Below are 15,036 nucleotides of genomic sequence, written 5' to 3'. Positions count from 1 at the left end.
ACTTTCTCGTAATCCCCAAACCTTGAGCTCTAAGGGGACAGTGTGTGAAAAGTGGATCTTCAGATATATGTGTGTGTGTGCCCCAGCTGTTTTGGCTCAGTGGACAGAGCATCAGCCTGTGGACTGAAGGATCTTGGGTTCGATTCCGGTCAAGGGCCCGCATTGCCAGCTCAATCCCCAGTAGGGGGGCGTGCAGGAGGCAGCCGATCAATGATTCTCATCATTGATGTTTCTATCTCTTTTTCCCTCTCCCTTCTTCTCTGAAATCAATAAAAAAAATATTTGGGGAAAAAAAGATATATGTGTGTGTATGGTTCATTATTACTGACAATAGCCCAGTTTTCTATAATCTCATCCTAGCTTTCAAGTCACATGTAAGAGTTTACAATAACCTTATTGGAGAGGGGAGCCCTTAATTATCAGTAGACTGATGTCCACTAAATTGGCTTTCAATTCAATGTTCCCTCATCATTGGCAACCATGCAACTCATGTGTTAATTTCTCCTGATGCTGATCCAAGTGAAAGACAACTGAGACAGACTGACTCTACTCTTGGTAGTGTTTTCAGCAAGTGGAAAAGCAGATTCTCTCTCAGAACATTTCTGTACTCTTGATCACAACAAAAGAACTCCATTAAAAATACTGCCATCTGAAACTGCTGAGTTTCAAGAAGTCTGAATTCATTCAATGAGAGTTCAGAGCCAAAGAAAAGCCAATGGGTCTCAGGCAGCACTAAAGAACATCCAGAGTTTCAAATAATGATGAGAAATCTTTTCCAGGCCTATCCAGCCAGATACTCCAGCAAGATAGGATTGACTCCTCTCAAAAGCAATGATTTTCAATCTTGGCTGCATGTTAGAATCACCTGGAGAGCTTTTGAAAAACAAGATGCCTGGGTTCTGTCCCAGACTAACTGAATCCAGAATTTCTGGCATCACGAGTTTTGAAAACTCCCCTGGTGACTGGGATCCATAGTCAGTGTTAAGGACCACTGCTGCTTTTAAAGTCTTACTACTCAAAGTCAGCAATGACTTCGCCTGGGAACTCAGAAGAAATGCAGAATCTCCGGCTCTACTCCAAACCTACTATATCAAAATCTATTTTTTTAACAAGATCCTCATGAAGTTTGAGAAACACTGCTCTACAAGAAGGGCTCAAACAACACAGGACCTGTTTTGTAATAATCCACAAACCTTCATACCTCCAAGTTTTTCTTTAAATGGTTATCTGATTTGACTATAATGTTAAAAATATTACTGTCCAATCTGGAAGCACTAAAGAATGAAAAGATGTAACTAGTAAATAAAAGAAAGTGACCTCGGTACTACATTACAGCTAATTGGAGGCTGAATCGTACCGAGTAAGTTAGGGGAGGATTATATTTTCCTTTTTCAAGATTCAGCGTTGTTGCCTCCTCATCTATCCCCCAAAAGACAAAGTTAGCTTTCTCTTGCCCACTTTCAAAGAGGTCTAGAGCCGTGGTCGGCAAACTGCGGCTCACGAGCCACATGCGGCTCTTTGGCCCCTTGAGTGTGGCTCTTCCACAAAATACCACGGCCTGGGCGAGTTTATTTTGAAGAAGTGGTGTTAGAAGAAGTTTAAGTTTAAAAAATTTGGCTCTCAAAAGAAATTTCAATCGTTGTACTGTTGATATTTAGCTCTGTTTACTAATGAGTTTGCCGACCACTCGTCTAGAGGAATAAAATCCCATGCCAAAAAGTCTGTCAATTATTGTTTCCAGAGCTCTATTGAGCAGGAAGATGGTATTTTACACAATCATTCTGGTGTACAAACATTTTGGTATGATTTTTGACCAACTTCAGTTCCAGCTGAACACTACCTGGATTTATGCACAATTACGGAGTGAAAAGAGCATGAGGCCACACTGAAAGGAAAGATAAACTGCTTTTGCAGAATTCAGACCAAATTGACTGGAGCTAGTATTTCCAATATATCAGGTAATATATATCACCTAGCAAATTTCAATTCGTTGTTTTAGAATAATCTTTGTCCCAGTTTTAGAGACCACAACAACTTGTGAATATTCTCATACATTTTACTTATGTTTGGATAGTCTGAACATATGGATATTTTAAAAATCTGTTAGACATGTTGAGATGTCAACCTAAGAGGCTCTGACTTATCTGAGGAAGTCTGGTTATAAGTGCTAGTGAGTTCTGGATAGGCACAGACTAAATGCTAAAATATCTGACAACGTTACAAAGGCAGAGATGCAGTCAGAGAAGCAGATGCCTTCATGTACCACAGGGAGAGGCAGATGAATGGATAAATAAAATGTAGCGAATACACATATATATGGAATATTATTTAGACTAAAGAAGGAAAGAAATCCAGTTACATGCAGAACATGGATGAATCTTGAGAACATTATGCTAAGTGAAATAAGCCAATCACAAAGAGACAAATATTGTATGATCCCACGTATATGAGGCATTTAAGACTGATGAAATTCATAGAAACAGAAAGTAGAATGGTGGTTACCAGGGGCTGGGGAGAGGAGGAAAGGGTAGTTGTTTAATGGGTATAGAGTTTCAGTTCTGCAAGATGAAAAAGTCCTGGAGAGATGAGCCACAACAATGTGAATATATATTGAACACTACTGAACTGTACATTTTTAAAAGGTTAAGATGGTAAATTTTGTTCTGTGTTTTTTACCACAATTTAAAAAAAAATCAAAACCCAACAAAATACAGAAAAGGTAAGTGCTGAGCTTGAGCCTCCAGAGTTTCTCTAGCCACCTGCCTGATTCTGGACTTCTGGCTCTGTGCTCAGCTGGAACGTAGACTTGCTATACTGGCCTAATACCACCACACTCTAGAAGGGCACTAGTTTTATACCAGGCGGACCCCAGCACTAAAACCTGATAAGCTTAACCATGAGATTATCCCCTTAAAATATGAATAGACCCCAGTAATAATTTTATAATTTTATTTTTCCTCCCTTCTCTTTTATATCTAAGACAGTTTAGATAAAACCATCACCTTTAGACTGCAGAAGAGAAAGAGTGACTTTTCTGTGAAAAACCACATGTGAACACAGGCCACTCTGAGAAAGGCCAAGCCAAGTTCATCTTCTGAAAAATCTACCATATAAACAAACATGACCCACAGGTACATCCAGAATATGAATTAGTTTTTTATTTTATTCATTGTTTATTTTATTCATTCATTACTTGTTTATAGTCTGTCTCTCCCACCAGAATATATGTTTTGTGAGTGCAGTGATCTTGTCTGTATGGTTCACTACTGGATCCACAGTATCTAACATAGTCACAGTAGGTGCATAATGAGTATTTGCTGAGTGAACAAATGAACTGACCTTATATGTCAGAGGTTAAAAGCTAATAATTCTAAGAAATTGCAACATTAGTTCTACATTAGTAAGGAATCCAATGTCTGCTCTACCAAGATGCTAATACCTTCAAGGTAGGAATGACACATCTAACTGAAATGACACCAAATGGAACATTCTTCATTAAGGAGATGACACTATACTCTGAAAATATTCCAATTATAACCTGTCTCACCTCCTGCTACCACTGTTATAATCCTACCCCACCCACTACTACCAACATAGTAACCTCCAGCCACTCTGAACTTCTTGCTGTTCCTCTAAACATAAGGCCCTCCCCTCTAGGCCTCCATGCCTTTACGAATGCTGGTTGTCTCTACTGAGGATATACTCTCTCACCTTTTCCATCTAGTGAATGCTTACTAATATTTTAAGACTCAACAAAATGTCCCTTTTAATTAAAGCTTCCCTAACTCAACCAGGGAGAAACAAGCACTGTGTCCTCTGTGCTACCATAGCACTTTCTCACTGCTTCAGACTTATCACTGTGCCTGACTCAGTATTTAATAGATATTTATTGAATAAACTAGAGGCCCGGTGCATGACATTCGTGCACTGGAGGGTGAGGGGGGTCCCTCAGCCTGGCCTGCGCCCTCTACCAGTCCGGGAGCCCTTGGGGGATGTCCATATCCCTCTCGTAGTCCAGGACCCCTCGCTCCTTACTGCCCGCCTGCTCACTGCTCCTTAGCTCAGCTCGCTGCTCCTTAGCGCTGATGGGGAGGCGGGAGAGGCTCCCGCCACCACCGCTGCGCTCGTCAGCCGTGAGCCCGGCTCCTGTGGGAGCACACTGACCACCAAGGGGCAGATCCTGCGTTGAGTGTCTGTCCCCTGGTGGTCAGTATACGTTACAGCAACCGGTCATCCCACTGTTTGGTCGATTTGCATATTAGGCTTTTATTATATAGGATGATTCTAGTTATAATTACTAGATTGTAAGCTCCCCAAGGGCCAGAGTTATATTTGATTAGTTTAAGTCAGCAGTTCTCAACAGGGGATGATTTTAGCCCCCAAGAGACATTTGCCAATGTCTGGAGACATTTTTGGTTAGTACAACAGCCAGAACATGGGGAGCGTGCGGATTCTGCTAAACATCCTGCAATGCACAGGACAGCTCTCAGAATAAAGAATTATTCAGCCCCCAAATGTCAATAATGTTGCTGCTGAAAAACCCTAATCTAAGTGTATCTTTTAAAACTTGGAAAGAGTGACTGCTTTTGAATAAATCTGTTTTTGAATAAATTGCCCAATAGTTTTCACCAGGTTCTAGAAGTTTGTCAGGGCCACTAAATTGGGCCTAAGAAATGAACTGAAGCGACTGAAGAAAAGTGAGAGCTCTACTTTTCTACATTCTCTAAAAGATATGTCTCATATTAAACTACCTCCAACTAAAAGTGCCCACTACAAATCCACATGCCTGAGGAAAGTCACTAAGATATTAAAAAATCCTTGTAGTTACTTCACTTAAGGTCAATTATATTTTCATTGCCCTACCCAGAGATCAGGAATAAATTATGCCTTTGTAAATGTGCTTGAGATTACACATGTTTTAGTCTATGTTTGGTTATTCATCTCATAACTCTTTAGACTCTTTAAAAGTTTCTCCTTCTTTCTTACCACTGTTAAATTCCGGATTTCTTCCATGACACGAGGCCAGAAGGACTGTAGACTTTGCTGGGCATCACTGCTGCTGGTACCACCAAATCCTCCTTCTGTGGACATTTTGACAACTGAAAACAAATACATACATGAGACACATTAAAAATAATAATAAAGTCAGACTTTCTGTCCAGGTTATTTATATCTTTCCTTGTGGATGTTTACACTACTTCATTTAACTTTTCTTTTTCTAAATATATTTTTATTGATTTCAGGGAGGAAGGGAGAGGGAGAGACAGAAACATCAATGATGAGAATCACGGATTAGCTGTCTCCTGCATGCCCCACATTGGGGATGGTGCCCGCAACCTGGGCATGTGCCCTGACCGGGAATCGAACCATGACCTCCTGTTTCCTAGGTCAATGCTCAATCACTGAGCCACACAGGCTGGGCTCATTTAACTTTGCAACAATGGGGAATTAAATTTAGAATAGAAAGAAGAGGGTCAGAACCTACATTCAGTCAACTGCTTTATGAAGGGTTCGAAAGATCAGTTAGGATCCCCCACTTCAGCTATAACTATAGATAATATTGTAATGTCTTAAAAGATTCCAGAGGGAAAGTAAAAAACTCCAGATGTCTTAAATGCTTACCTAGCAAATACTTAAATGCAAAAAAAACCAGTTTATCCAACACAAAGAACTAGAAACTTAGGGATGTCCTAAGAATTTATATTCTGGGAAATTATTTGAAAAGGTTTAACAATGCCAGTGACAGGATGCTGGTAGAAAGCTATGTAAGTCATTAAGAACTAATTCTGAAGGGCGGAAAGAAGAGCACCAAACATGTTACTTTCCAGGCTCCATGTGGATACATGCTGGGCAGATCATTCCATCAGCAGAGTGGAATGAAGGCTGCTAAATCTAGGTTTAGTCTGTGAGGATGTCTGATTCATTCAAATGTCTGAAATGTTCTAGAGGTCTCTGATTTTTTTTTTCCCCCTTCTAAAGCAGTGGTTCTCAACCTTCCTAATGCCGCGACCCTTTAATACAGTTCCTCATGTTGTGGTGACCCCCAACCATAAAATTATTTTCACTGCTACTTCATAACTGTAATTTTGCTACTGTTAATGAATCGTAATGTAAATATCTGTGTTTTCCGTGGTCTTAGGCGACCCTGCTAGCGGTTCTCAACCTGTGGGTAGCGACCCACAGATTGAGAGCCACTGCTGTAGAGCCTAAGACCACGGAAAACACAGATATTTACATTACGATTCATTAACAGTAGCAAAATTACAGTTATGAAGTAGCAACGAAAATAATTTTATGGTTGGGGGTCACCACATGAGGAACTGTATTAAAGGGTCGCAGCATTAGGAAGGTTGAGAACCACTGATCTAAAGGAAATGATAAAAGGAAAGAAATGGAAGGAAAACAAGAGTACAATCTTCAAAGCAGATTTCACTCTGATGTAATGACATTAGTGGGTGATGATGTAATGGGAAATGGTTTGGAGCCAATTTCTAGTGCTAGAGGCCTACATAAGAAGCTCTATAGATCAACAAGAACTCTAAGTACTAGGAAGCAATATGATCTTGGAGTTTCTGGAGGGAATTAAGTAAAGAGTGTTGAATCACAGTTGGAAATGACTAGATAAAATCCTGAGTCCTAAATAACCAACTAAGGTCCTCAACTCAGCTTCCATTACATTTTCACTTATCACCATATGCGAATAACCTATACACTATTCTCTTAGGTCAGTGGTCGGCAAACCGCGGCTCGCAAGCCACATGCGGTTCTTTGGCCCCTTGAGTGTGGCTCTTCCACAAAATACCACTTGCGGGCGCGCAATACAGTGTGATTGAAACTTCGTGGCCCATGCGCAGAAGTCGGTTTTCGGCCTGGGCGTCTATTTTGAAGAAGTGGTTCTAACGCCGAGCCACACTCAAGGGGTCAAAGAGCTACATGTGGCTCGCGAGCCGCGATTTGCCGACCACTGTCTTAGGTGTACTGAGAACAAAGAAATCAAGATAATGTAGAGAAGTTTAATTATTTATTGTTATTAATAGAGTCTTACGAGATACTCATGACAATGAAGAAAGTGAGACTCACTAACCTTTTAAAATGGGGCAAATAAAAAAATCTTTCTGGAAATGAAAATAATTCCTTAAAATTTTTAAATAAGAATCTAACCTTTTATTGTATGGATCTATGGGCAGGCCTGATCTTAGCAAAATCTGCCATGCAAACTACTACAGTCACAATTGCCAGTGTGATATATTGTATTCTTGCTAATGATGAATGGGTTTAGTTTGAGTGTACAGGTCTGTGAGATTTAGAAAATCGGTGACAACTTTTGGTTGTCCTCTGATCTCTCCCAACAATCATTACAAAGGTGAACAATTTAAGAAACACTTTTAAAACCACCTGTGCACAGTCTGATATTAAATTCCGCATTACCCCTACTAAGGATGTCTTGGCGCAATCAATTCCCAAACATATGGGCAGTCAATAGATCGTGAATGTCCTCCTTGGCTGGCTCAGAGCCTCACACTGTTGAAGTGGAGATTAGGTACAAAATAGAAGTTAAATATTTCTGAAACTCAAAAATGAATTAAAGGTTACATTTTTAACTTGAGAAGCCCATCTGAATTAAATAATCACAAAGGGATAATAGCACAAAATACATCAATAAAACTGTCCTTTATATTTTAGTGTATCATAGAAGGTTAAGACTGAAAAAGACATTAAGAGCCACCCAGGCCCACCCCTCTAAAAGATGCTCACAGCTCTACTTCAACCTTTGCCCAGCCTACTCAATCCCACCCTAAGTAGTCATTTAGTTTAAATATGAGCTTATCCCTCTCCAGTTCTGGGAAACTGGCTTACTGGTAAGGCATTCTGTTCAGCTTTGGACAGTTCTATACATTAAGTTGAATTTGCAAAGTTCCGATTGAGCTTTGGATTTAGAATTACAGCTTTTATGATTTTTCTATCCAGGAATCTCTTTTTATAAATTCCTGACTTTAAAGATACTCTCCTCATTAGAAATAGAAGATCCTATCCTGAAGAAAAAGACAAAAAAGTTTGGAGCATATTTTCTAGCATCTTTGCACAGAAATGATTAGTAGTTACTTCTTTTAATACCTATTGGAAGAACATAAATTGTTACTGTAAATTCCTAGAAAAAGTGAGTACTTTGATTCCAAAGGTTTTCCTTAAAGCAGGTCCAGTCTTTACATGGGGCTTTAAATAACAGACCAAATCTCAAGCAACAGATTTTATGAAAACAAATTGAGGTTCTTAATATTTTCTGACCAAGGTACAACTTAACATTAAAATAACAAAACTTAATCATAAACACAAACAACTTTTGTTCACCAAGCATCCCAAAAAGTTAAAAAATATAAAGCAGGCTTAATCTTATCATTTATCTTTATAATTAATACATTAATTGCAACAAAACTAATTTTGTTGCAATTAAGGTATTTATAACATCTACAGCCAATGGAAAATATGCTAGGTTCATCTTCTGGGATGATGAGAAAAAGTATGTATTTTAAAGTAAGAAAGAGATTTATATTCCATGACCCTTTTTATTCCATTTTTAAACTGCTATCTCTATTATGGGATAAAACTACTTATATATAGATGACAAGGACAAAACTGCCCTAAGACCAAGCCACATTATCTTAGATCACGCTGATGAAAAAAAAATGCAGTATAGAATTTCCCAGATTTAATTCATTATTGATTGTAAATTTATCATTGTAGACCTATCATTCATGTTCATTAATTACTTTATAAGTACTTGAATAAGACTCCCTGACTATTTAGTAAAGACTTAAGGATCAGATGAAATACTGAATGGTTGTTGCTAGATGTAATCTCAACTCTCAATATCTATTATTTGTTTTTAAAAACTTTAAATTTATTTAAAGTCCTTTATAATATGCCTAAACCCACAAAAACAGTTTGCTTTCCAAAGCTAGAAAGGGAAGAATCAGAGTCCATCATGCAAAACCTATTGCTCCAATGTTCAACTCAATTGCCATCTCTCCACAAGGCTTCTCTAAATACCCCCTCTGGAAGTGATTACTCCTTCTTATGAACCTAAAGCCCTTGATCAGTAATATCCTTCTGCCCTCACCACATTACCTTGTATGATCATTATTTATGTGTATGTTTTATCATTTCCTTTTCTGGTTTACAAGCTCCTTGTGGCTAGGACCTGATTCATTTTGGGATTCCTCACAGCATCTAGCATGCAGTCTGTTAAGTAATTATCCCGAATAAAAGGGCAAGCGAGTTGCTGGGTATGGCCTTTCTGAGAAAGAGGCCTCTTGGAAAGCTTGGCCCTGAAATAGACTTACTGGGAGTGTTTGAACAACCAAAGGAAGTGGTTATACAAAATAAACAAGGTTCCTGATAGGCCTTTAAAGTAAGGATTATAATCAGAAATCCCATGATTGGAAGGAGACGGATCCAGACACCTGGGTACGGATACACCCCTCCCCGCCCCGCGCCCCCCCCCCCCCCACATACACACACCTGGTCGGTTAGTCCTAAACATTGCAAGACACACACACACATTACACACCTGGTCTGTGGGTCCTGAACATTGCAAAACACACACACACACACACACACACACACACACACACACACACACACACGGTCGGTCGGTCGGTCGGTCGGTCCTGAACTTTGTAAGGAAGACTGGAAGGCAGAAAACATGGCTGCCTACAAATCCCAAATATAAATCTTTTGAAAGTCAGAACCTCCTCAGAAAGGAGACCAGGATATAGGGTGGTGAAGGCCTGGGGTGGGGGACGGGGATGGGCTGGAGGGGATCAATGAGAGCAAAAAGGGAACATATGTAATACTTTCAACAATAAAGAATTATTTAAAAAAAGAAAGAAAGGAGACAAGGATAGATTTATGATAACAGGTAAATAGGAGAAGGAGGGCAAATACCTCTTTTGGCCACCCCATTACCAGGACGATAAGGAGAAAACCATGGAGGAAATGAGATGATTCAATCAGATCACTCAGTGGTGGCCAATCTAGCTGTCATTTGAATATCCAGTTACTGTTCATCATTCTTGAAAAAAGAAAGAGACCTACGCAGTTTTCAAAATATCCCAGAAGTAGAGTGCTCCTCCCCCCACCTATTTATTTATTTATTTATTTATTTATTTATTTTTATTTCTATTTCAGAGAGGAACGGACAGGGAAAGAGAGATGGAAAGGAACATCATTAAAAAAAAAAAAAGAAAGAAAGAAAGAAACATCAATGATGAGAGAGAATCATCGACAGCTGCCTCCTGCTCGCCCCACACTGGGGACTGAGCCCACAACCCGGGCACGTGCCCTTGACCGGAATGAAACCCAGGACCCTTCAATTCACAGGCCGACGCTCCATCCACTGAGCCAAACCAGCCAGGGCGAGTGCTCCTCTTTTAAGATTCTCTTAGAAATCTTTCAAACTTTTGCTTTTGACCAGGTACCATGCTTGCCAAATCCTCCCTTAGTGATATGCGTGGACATGGAAAGGATGTATCAAAATGATCATCCTCATAAAATATAAACAAATATAAGGTTTTAGTGCAATACTCCCTAATTTCTAAAACTTTATCTTTAGATTTTAGCTCTCCTATATCTTAGCATGTACTCTAATCTCTCTATAAAAGTCCTTTATAATATGCCTAAACCCACAATATAGCTCTTTGAACTAAAACCAAATTAAATGTTTTGGGGTGATAATACTTTAAAACCCTAATATCACAACTACTCAAGAAAAAAAAAAAGACCACAGAAAGCTCTCCTAAAATAAATTCAATGCTGCTTCTATTGAAGTATAAGAGCTGACTCATCCCAGTCAAGTTTTACCTAAAAAATAATAATGCTCTCATTGTCAAGCATAAGCAATATCTCTTAGCCCTGTTCTGAATGAAAAACAAATCTAAACATTGTTACCATCTTTCTCCTTAATCCCCCCCCTCCCCCCCATCCAACTTGCAGCTTTTAGGCTGCTATGAGTGTCCTCAGTTATTCCTGTGTCTTCAACTTAACATATTACAACAAGTATCTCTCTATGTTCAAAGCACATATCTTCTTCACTCCCTTTTTGACTTGCATTTTAATAATGTTTTCCTCTGTCATGAGATGACAAGATTTTTATTTTAAAGCCCAGTCGGCAGTATCACATGCATTTTATGTTCCAGTGCTGCTTCAGGTAGGTATCTAAGTTAGTTTCAAGTTTCTTTATTTGAATTAGCTAAACCCGTGGTCGGCAAAATGCGGCTCGCGAGCCACATGCGGCTCTTTGGCCCCTTGAGTGTGGCTCTTCCACAAAATACCATGGCTTGGGCGAGTCTATTTTGAAGAAGTGGCATTAGAAGAAATTTAAGTTTAAAAAATTTGGCTCTCAAAAGATAATTTCAATCGTTGTACTGTTGATATTTGGGTCTGATGACTAATGAGTTTGCCGACCACTGAGCTAAACTATTGGGATGTTATATTTCAAATGATGAGTGAGAGTTTAAGATAAAAAAGAAATATTAATATGAGTAGCTAGGTGGATAAGAAGAAAAGGGGTATGATTGAAGCTAATTTGTGCTTGCTACTTTAGATATTCTTCCAAACTACAAAGAAAAATTAAAACTAAATTTGAGAACTAAGATTTTCAAAACAATAATTCTACTAACAGACAATTTGGTTCTCATGTTTACACAGAAGGACATATGCCATTATGAATCATGGCTGAAAAACATTTCAAGCCTTAAGGAGGCATATCCTCTCCACAATAAAGCCAACCTCAAATTGACAATTTCAGAAAAAGAAAAATAACATTGCTCTGGAAATCACAAGACCTATGTTTGTGAAATGGCCTGCTGCCCACTACTGGTGGTCTTGGACCAGTCACTCCACTGAGCCACTCCAGGACTGAGGTATACTGAACACATAAATATGCTGATGGGTGGTCTGATATGGAAGGCCTATAAGTCACTAAATGAATAATACAAGGGAAGGCAGGATGACTAGCCAGAAAAGAGGGTTCAACAGTCTATTTAAGCTCATCTAAGGTTTCTACTTAAACAAGAAAGCACTAAGCTTAGTGCCAGAAACCTTACTACCTAAGTTCCAAACCCTTACATTAAGTGGATACAGATGACACCCATTACTATAAGAATGAATAATGTAGCCTTACTAGAGACCTCTTTCCTGATTAGTGCCAAGTTTAGTGTTTGAGCGTGTGTCTGTCTCTAGCTCTAAGAGGCTAAGTATGAAGCTTTTCAAACCACCTACTGGAAAAAAACATGCTTCCCAAAAGACTAACAGTTGGAACTGGCTGCACACTGCTCTTCCTAAAGACCTGCTCACACCAACACATTTTAAAACGAGCAGCAGAAACACTTTTCCTTCAAAAACAAAAACATGTTTCTGTTTGCTATCTACTACAATGTAATCTTTTAAACAGTGGCTAGATCATAACATCATTATAAATGAAGGCATAAGAACTGGTATAAGCATTGAAACTGATAGGAAGCCAAGAACAGTACATTTTAAAACCTGTTTCTGTGGAATAGAAATGGTATTAAACACTTACTTCATATACTTTCTTCCTCATTCCTTCATCAATACTCAACTTAAACCATCCCTGCATATATGACAACAATAAAACACTATCGGTATTTTGTACGATGGGGGAAAGACCAAATATTTTAGTGAAGTATTCTAAAGCAAAGGTCTGCAGCCTCATGTTATAAATTAAGTTTTACTGAAGACTGCTACACTTATTCATTTACATTGTCTCTGACTGCTTTCACACTATAACATTAGAGTTGAAGTGTTACAACAGAAATCTTACGATCTGCAAGCTGAAAATGTTATCTGGCCCTTTACAAAAAAGGGCCAGGTAACATTTAGAACGCAGTTCTAAAGAATATTTACGAGTTTTATTTCATCGAATCCTTCCATGACAAAGGCAGTGTTATTCCCCATTTACTGATAGAGAATTGAGTGCCAGAGACTAAGAAGCTTGCCCTAAATCACACAGCTGTTATATGGCTCCCTCACCTGTTCAGCCTCTATCAGAAATAAGCTAGGCTAGACCCTCTGCCCCACAGAAATACTTGTTAATCTCTTTGACCCTCCAATCTAATAGGAATAAATAAATTCTTGCAGAAAGAATGATGACTAACTGGTTTTTCAGGCCCTGAGCCTGAAAGAGAATTCTGACATGAGCTAGAAACAGAAATAGCGCCTGTAGCCCGGTCAAATTGTATCCTAAAACAAAGAGCCATTTTACTTACTGGATCCCATATAAGACTCAGAAACCCTGAGAACAACCTCTGTCCAACTTCTGGAAGGATCCTGTGTTTGTGTATGCTCAGGAGAGGTGAGAAGTGTGATTCTGAAGAATGTTTCAAAGATGCTAACTTAAGAGCTTTAGAGTTTACAAACTACTTATCACATACATTACCCTCAACTGATCGTTACTCAGCTTAGTGATAAAGATATTAATATTATTCCAATTTTACAGATAAGAAAGCTGAGGATGGGTATTTTAAGTTGCTTGCTCAAGGCACAATATAGTAAATGGTGGAGTCAAAATGCAAAAGTTCTTAAATTCTGTTCTTGATTTAGTATAGCTGTTCATTTGCACTTTCTGCAGTTTTAAGGTTTATGTCCTTTCAAACTGTTCAGACAGATGAGCAGTCTCAGCTTTTATAACTGACTTAAAATCCTTAACCCAAAGATTATTTTTACCCACCTATTCCCTGCTCCCAACATCTCTGTGGCAAGCATAAAAGAGAAGATGCTAATGGCACTGCTGTCTCCTATTATATAAGCATCTTTCTTTTGTTTCTCTGTTGTCTCTTTTCACACCCTAAAACATTTTTTCTTTTCTATTTTATCCTTCCCCTTTTAATGTCTCTAGGTCAGTCAGCTGCCAACAGTGGGGGGTAGTAAAGTACAAGAGTAAATAAAGAAAATGTACTGAACCTGGAAAGTCTTATTCTCTGGCCACTAACCTGCTATCTACCTCTATGTATAAAAGGCTAATGTGCTAAGTGTCCCTCCCACTGTCTGACCGGTCACTATGATGCACACTGACCTCGCGGGGCTGCGCAATTCCACCTTCAGCCATGGGTTATGTTGTTGCTGGGGCACTGTTGGCCCTGAATCTGGTTTACTGCACACTTTTGCGTTCCACACCCTGTATGACAGCAACTTTGCAGAGTGCCCTCTCGCACTCTGGGACCCCTAGGGGGATGTCGGAGAGCCGGTTTTGGCCCAATCCCCACAGGCCAGGCCGAGAGACCTCACCTGCCAGAGGGACCCCGCTCACTCCAGCTCACTCCAGACGCAGATGCTGGGGAAGAACCTTGGGAGGTTGGCTCCAGGGCATGTCCGGCCCCATCTTGCCCAGTCCTGCCCCGCCAACCACCTTCTAATTAATTTCCTTTCAATGTGCACAAATCCATGCACCGGGTCACTAGTATGTTTATGATCCTGGGTAAGTCATTTAACTTCTTGGAGTCTCTGCTCACCTATAGCAGTACCTCACAGGGCAGCTGCAGCAACACAAATGGGAAAATACATTAAAAGGTTGCAAAAAGTACCAAGCATCATACACAAGCCAGATGGCATATCATCACTCTCAGAGAATTCTCAATTAAAATCCCGTGTGGTGTTAAAAGAATGTCAGGATAAGCTTGGCTGAATTAATTTGGCTGTATGGATTCTGTTGATTCACAGACACACTGAATTCTGCTCTCTGCTTAGTGTCTTTTATCATTGATTTAAATGTTGAAAGGGAGACAGGGAGGAGGAGGGTGGGCATGAGAAAATAAAAATCCAAGCCAGCCAAATCCTAAATCTCCCATCCCCATGCATACAGCTGTCTGGAACTGAGAATGTAAAGACCACTTCAAAGAGTGCAAAGCAACTGAGATGGTTATGCTAATCTCTTACATTTGTACATGCTTTACACTTTGTAAAGTGCTTTTCTTTACATTATCTCATTTGTTTTTCACTGCAAACACAGCACAGGTACTG

General features: G+C 39.4%; 1 protein-coding gene across 9 annotated transcripts in view; it reads right to left on the bottom strand.

Annotated features, from left to right (window-relative positions):
* Positions 1 to 15,036, bottom strand: part of NFYC (nuclear transcription factor Y subunit gamma) — a 75,869-nt gene that overhangs the window by 22,969 nt on the left and 37,864 nt on the right. For all 9 annotated transcript variants that reach the window (XM_079777044.1, XM_079777045.1, XM_079777048.1 and 6 more), the window contains one exon: positions 4,987 to 5,099. In XM_079777044.1, the coding sequence (XP_079633170.1) occupies positions 4,987 to 5,091 (105 nt within the window). In that variant the 5' untranslated portion in view covers positions 5,092 to 5,099. Of the gene's footprint in view, positions 1 to 4,986; positions 5,100 to 15,036 lie in introns of those variants that run through there.

This window comes from Cnephaeus nilssonii, assembly GCF_951640355.1.
Source record: "Cnephaeus nilssonii genome assembly, chromosome: 7".
Lineage (NCBI taxonomy): Eukaryota > Metazoa > Chordata > Mammalia > Chiroptera > Vespertilionidae > Cnephaeus > Cnephaeus nilssonii.
The sequence above is the reverse complement of the archived record's forward strand: the minus strand, read 5'-3'. Positions and strand labels throughout refer to the sequence as shown.